Here is a 6,762-nt window from a genome sequence, read left to right on the forward strand (position 1 = left end):
CTGCCCAGGGAAGTGGTGGAGTCCCCATCCCTGGAAGTATTTAAAAGACGTGTAGATGAGGCACTTAGGGACATGGTTTAGTGGACATGGTGGTGTTGGGTTGACGGTTGGACTCGATGATCTTAGAGGTCTTTTCCAACCTCAATGATTCTATGATTCTATGATTTAAAAGACCCATAGAAGGTTCAGCAGAGCTGCAGTTAGTAGCAAATTGAAAAGATTCTGCCACCAAACTGATTATTTTGGTCATCGTGAGCTCTAATTTTTCTTTTTTTTTTTAAATCTGCTTCTTCCAGAGTCTCTGCTAACATCCAGCCTGACTACACGCAACTCCTTCATTGGCTGCATTCGTAATTTCATGATTGATGAAAAACCAGTGAGTTTTAGTAAAGCAGCTTTGGTTAGCGGTGCTGTAAGCATCAACACATGTCCAGCAGTCTGACAGTGCACTGTATTAATCCTGTAAAGTTCCTTAGACCACAGAAAGAAAAATAGAACAAAAGAAACCATGTTCATCGAGAGAAGAAGAATGAAAATATCAAGGATCCATCTACAGAAAGCAGTATGTTTAAGGGTCACTTCTAATGTTTATGTGCAAACAAAAATCACTGAAGAATGAAAGGCTGTTGCTTCTGCACTTCTCTTACTATACCACAAGAGTGAGCTTTACCATTTCTTATAGTGTATGTGTGGCCAGTCTGTTACATGAAAATGTGAGATTATAAAAGAAATGAAAATTATATTAAATATGTTACTTTCAAGATAGATCCTCTACATCATTTCATTCCATACCTTAGGTCACCCTTTGTTTTGCAGGAAAAGATCTGCTAATGCACATTAAAGAATAAAGCTAGATAATAGACTTACCTCGCAAATAACTGTGTTCAAAGGGGTTTTTCTTTAATTTTCCATTCAACTCATTCATATATTCCTCAATTAAAATGGGGGGCAGAGAGCATACCAATTATGTAAGCTTACAGACAATGAAAAACTAAAATTTTTATTCCACTTCTAGACTTCATGGATATGTTCTAGCACAATGTGAAGATAGGATGTATATCTTTTAAGACAGACACTTTATATAACTGATCACTTACCTAAACTAGGTAATTTTAGAGCAATACTTGCCTTATGTAGGAAGGGAGAGAAGAGAGAAAATTCAAAATTTCAATTTTTTTCTCTAAATTTTTAAATGCACTTACATACAAACACAGCACTGAATCCATAATCTGATTGTAATCTCATTTGCACTAACATAACACAAGTAAACACGAAACATAGAAAGCAGAATCATAGTCACAGTTTCAGGCAAACCCCTGATCACATAAAACCATCACTTCCTTGTGACACTGCTGCAGGACTTCAGTTTACAGCAGTAATCCTCAAACTAGGAACATGTTCCTGTGGAATGTATCCCAGAAGATATGCTGCTGCAGAGGAACTGGGGGTAAAATAGGAAGATGTAAACAGAAGGCAAAGGGCTGCAAATCTGAACTATGTTAAAACCATGGAAGGTAGATGGAAGTTAATACTAGGCTTTAGCTCACAGTAGGCTTGAACATCAGACACAACTCACTTGCAAAACTTAGTCTCTTCAGTGATAACCTACAAGGCATCAAAGCCATTTAGGCTTCTTTTCTATAAAGAATAAACTACTGTTGACAGAAAGTTTTATGATTGCTGGGAAAATTATTGTTGGAACCAACTCAAAACATGACCAGCTGCAAAGCAGGAAAGGACAACACCCTCCAGACTAAAAATTAATAGGAGCTCATCTGGAAAACACACAAGTTACAATTGGAATCCAAAGATCTTGAATCTATGAACAGCTGGAGGAACCACCAGAATAAGATACACGTGTCAGCACTAATCAGTAGCTTCCCTACTACTCTCTCAGTAGGAAAAGGCTTTTGACAGATTGAAGTGGTCTTGGCTGACTCTGGGTAAAGAACTGCAAGCTGTGGACAGACTGGCACAGAGACTCTCTGGCAGCTGGGACCCCATCACTGCCTCTTCACTTGTCTCTAAAGTCCAGTGTTGGGTGGTGAGTGGATGAGAGAAGATAGTGTGGCTCCAGCAGCCACTGCCTCTCCTTCCACCAGCCTTGTCAGCTCTGCTCATGCTTTCAGCCCCATGCTTTCAGCCCCATGCCTGTTCTAACCGCCTTCTCCTGGACACGTCTCCCATTCTGTTCCCTGCAACTCTCAGGCAATACGCTCCCAGGACTGATTCCCTTCCCAACCGCACAGGGAGGCCCCCTACTTCTGGGAGTGGTATATAGCCCCCTCTTTTTGTCACTCCATAGCCCACTGTTCGTACTTCAGAAGCAAGCAGTAAGAGTAGCCCTCTGCAGTCTCTCTGAATCAAGCACATCATGGGTCCCCAAATTCAGCTGCCTTCAAATGCCATCTTTGTCTCGGATACCAAAACCAGTATGCCTGCTCAACTCTTTCCCGCTCCCAGCTACTACCCAGACTCTGAACAGAAAACATTTAGGGCTTTTGGTTTGGGAATTTTTTTATTATTGGGGTTGAGGGGGAATGTCCTCAGATCAGTGAGCTGGGTTCCCAGTGGGTACCAGAGGCCATGCATGGTGTCAGGGCTGTGCAGCTGGGAGCAGGGGTAAAAAAGGAAGTCTCTCTCCTTCCAGTGGCAGCGAGTTGTTAGATTGGCTCAATCAATCTCATGACACCACAACCTGACCTAAGCTTCCTCAGAGGCCCTGGTCTCCAAGACCCTATTGCTGGAGAGAAAAGAACAGCAGATTCCCTGCTTAGATAGGTTTGTTACAAGTATTACTGAAATTCCTTTCAAGGTTGTCTGCAGCTGCTAAGCGGAGATAGCCAGGAATAGCATAGGCTTGTGCCCCCTAAGAGCATCACAGTTTAGTGAATGCTGGTATTAAGTGGAGCATTATAAGTTAACTGGTACACGCATACTCAGAACATTTTTCCATCTTACACCTCCTTCAAACTAAAGTATATTTTCTCATATCCACATCCAAGCTCTGTGAATAAACAATATTTTTCCTAGACATACTTCCTGCAATGAGATTTGGTTTTGTTCAGTGGATTTACATTTAAGAATTACTTTTCTGATTAATCAGTCCTTTGCATACTTTATATATGGAAAACTAAAAATACAGTAAAATAGTATGTGAATAAAAAACACATTAAAATTCACAAACTGCTACCATTCAATTTACTTCTCTTTACTATATCACCAGCTAATCAAACGCAGTAGTATTTGTGGCGGGTATCTTCCAGTTTCCCTTTCTAGGCCTCAGAGATGCAGGTTTTCCCTCTGCAGAACAGGGTTTCCAAAGAAAAATACTATAAACCAGAGGATACTTGCAGACTTGAGAGAGAGCAGAAAATAATGCAAATTTCCCTGCCTCCAACATCCACATGGACCTTGAAATTACCATTCCATATGCACCAAAGAAAGTCTGTATGTGGTGCATTACATTGCACACACCTCCGCGTTCATTTCAAAGCTCCTGGTGTTTAAGAGAAGGCAACTGCCTAAGCAGAAATCTTCCTAGAATTCAATTTGCCTTCTTTATCTATCTCAAAAGTTATAGCTCCAAAGTACAGAACTCTTAATCTACAAAGATTTGGGAAAAAACTCCAAGTTCTGAGGTACATTGTCAGATTGTCCATTTGCATTTTCAATATGAATATAACGATCTCAATTCTGCAGAAAGCCTACAAAAAAATGAGCACTGACCCTAAGGAGATTATACCTTTTCTCTGCCACCTTCAAGGTTTTAGTAAGTATTGTTATAGCCATTATCTAAATCAGGGCTACAACTACACTGTTGTTATATCATGGAATATTCTGAAATTTGACATTTGCATGGCTATATAAGAAAGAGTCCAATTTCAAGTTGAAAAACTCAACAAACTGCTTCAAAATAGAGTATTTAATTAGGATCTCTGGCCTGTCTATCTCTTATTTCTGAAGATCTGTAGAGATCTCCCATAGTTAAAGGTTCTTATCAACCTTTCCTTATCCTCAAGGATCAAGAGTATGGACAATAGCCTGAAAAGGAAAATGAAAGATGAAGGGTTACAGGTCTGACAGTAATTCCTCAAAAGCCAGCCATTCTAAGTTTAAAAAAAAAAAAAAAAAAAATCATATGTGAACTAAGCCCTGATATAAATCAAAGAATAACACTCGTTCAAATTCCAGTGTATTCTCCCTACAGGAGCATGTGGCCTAAATAATCAAATGACTGTCATTAAAAAGATGCTGAAAGCAGAGCACATATATTTAAGTTGTGATGTACATTTGGCTCTTGTTGTGGCTGGGATTTAAGGGTTATTCACAGGTTCACAGTGGTCCATGTCAACTCATTTCCTCTCAATAACATAGTAAGTTATTCCTACAATTCAATTATTCAATTCGTGTTCCAAAGCTGTGGAACGCTATTACTAGCATTCAACAACAAAAAGTTACTGAGAAAATAAGGGTAAGAAACACACATTAGCATAATACCGTTGATTAAATGATTAACATAAGCAAAAAGTCCCTGAGGGGACCTTACTAGATTCATGCATTTATACTGTTGTAGATGAAGTACAGCTTCATCTACAACAAAACAGAAAGTCAGTGTGATTATTTCTTTCACACAGTTGAGCTGCCTGTGTCATTAAACCTCTGAGCACATGCATCAAGCCATACTGGTTATTACGCATCCACTTCCTGCCCTTGGTCCTCCTTTGGAAGCTAAAAAATATTCCCACATGAATATGAATCTCACTTGCATCTCTGATTCACAATGTTTCCACACTCAGTGACAATAATCACTTTACATTTGCCATCACAGACCTCCTAATAGCATACTGGAAGCCAAAACACAGGGTTTCTTGCTGCAATCTTGTGCTCAATGGAGCGAATCCCATTAAGCTGAATCTTGATGGAACACAGAACACAAAAACTACAGCCAACTGAAAGAACAACCAGAAAGTGTAGTTGACTACACAAGAAGAAAGCAAGCCAGATACAGTAATATTAAGAGATTTCTGTAGACTTTAAATTAAGCTTTAGAATGCTTACAAGCAATGTTGTACTGCTTTTAGCCTAAGTAAGGCCAAAAAGACATGTGAAGGGAAGACTTTAAGGATGTAACAGTAGGCAAGAAGTATAGAAACAGTTTCACACCTAGCAGCTACAACAGACCACAGCCTACAGGTTCGGACCAGTTCAGGTAACCGCAGGGAACAAAACTGAGTTATAGGTTACATCTAGTCTGTCCAGAGAGAGATGAGAAAGTCTAGCTGCTTTCCTGATTAATATTCATGTAGTTTATAAACTAATCACCAGTGTAAAAAGAAGTGTTTGAGGCAGTATTACTCTATTCATGCTAAACTTTCCACCTGCCTATAACACAGAAGCCACTGGTCCTTTGCAACTTCAAACATGAAGCTTGAGTAAGCCTGAGCCACTCATTACTTTTTCTTAAGAACAATACGGATTTCCACTAGATTGATTCTTCTCTTTCAATTGAGTTTTAAAAAATTAGTCTTGATATGTATTTCCTATATATAATGCATTACTGTTATTGTGTTTGCTACAATACATAGTTAATCTTTCCAGGAAAGTTTTTTAAAATAGTCATTTAGTATAACTTTAATTTTCCTGGGGGCTTATAATTGATCTACAGAATCCTAGGTCATGTCCAGGAGTCAGCACCATGGTTCCTCCAGAGCAAATAAAGGATTAAGATACACTGAACTTCAGATTTCTATTAAGAATTTCATTTAGCAAATTTTGTTTGCACACCACCACTAAAAATAATATATTTGGAAAAAGCATATTTTAATGGATAGTTTTAGCCATAAAACCTAATGAACTGGGTTGCATGGAAGTACTTTTGTTCTCCCACAGGAAGCAGGAATGCCATCTGTGTCACAAGAGAGCTTTCTGCAAGCAACTGCTTTGCATATCACACGTTCTTCACATCATTTTGCAGCGTAGCTATGCTGTGGACCAGTCTTACCATGCTGAGACAATAGCATCTCTACATTTCTCTCATTTTTAGTCCCAAAGTTGCTATGTTCAATACAGGCAAAAGCACCTCCTAATTGCACTGTGGATAATTATTTGCACAAGAAATATGAAACTGAGCTTAAAGAAAAATATAATTTGCAAGGCTGATCGGAGGGTACGTCATTACAGCATTTCCACATGACCATTTTCTCGTTTTAATTTGTATTTTCGTATCATTTGGCACATTTCACACATCACTGAATAATGTACTTGGGGAAAATATGTATCACATATTTCTAGCCATAAAAGGTGATGACTGTATTGTATGGCAATATTTCTGTTCTCCCATAGAAAGACTTCATTTTAGGTCTTTGCCATGTCTCCTGTATTTGGGCTTTCGCAGGCCCCGTAGGCCGACAGGTCCACCCTCAAGACTGCACCGAGCTTCCGAGTACCTCACCACGTCCCCTATTCCCGTACTACCAAACAGGCGAGCAGACACCTTGCCGCTCCCTCAGCCGCTCTCAGTGCACACTTATTCTTACACCGAACTTTGAATCTTACAGAAGCGGTCGCGGTCATCAGGATCAACACCCCAACGCCGCTCCCTCGGGCTGGTGGCCGTTCTCAGCCGCTCTCAGTGCACACTTATTCTTACACCGAACTTTGAATCTTACAGAAGCGGTCGCGGTCATCAGGATCAACACCCCAACGCCGCTCCCTCGGGCTGGTGGCCGTTGAGACCCGCCGGCCCCAGCCCAGCCCGCA

The 6,762-nt window shown here is 40.1% G+C and overlaps 1 protein-coding gene across 1 annotated transcript in view; it reads left to right on the forward strand.

The window, feature by feature from the left end:
• LAMA4 (laminin subunit alpha 4) overlaps positions 1 to 3,038 on the forward strand; it is a 112,525-nt gene extending 109,487 nt beyond the window's left edge. Inside the window, exon 38 of the mRNA XM_009289144.2 lies at positions 297 to 3,038. Within this exon, the coding sequence (XP_009287419.1) occupies positions 297 to 442 (146 nt within the window). The 3' untranslated portion in view covers positions 443 to 3,038. The remainder of the gene's footprint in view (positions 1 to 296) is intronic.
• Positions 3,039 to 6,762: the final 3,724 nt, after the last annotated feature.

The sequence above is a fragment of the Aptenodytes forsteri genome, unplaced genomic scaffold (genome assembly GCF_000699145.1).
Source record: "Aptenodytes forsteri isolate BGI_AS27 unplaced genomic scaffold, ASM69914v1 Scaffold217, whole genome shotgun sequence".
NCBI lineage: Eukaryota > Metazoa > Chordata > Aves > Sphenisciformes > Spheniscidae > Aptenodytes > Aptenodytes forsteri.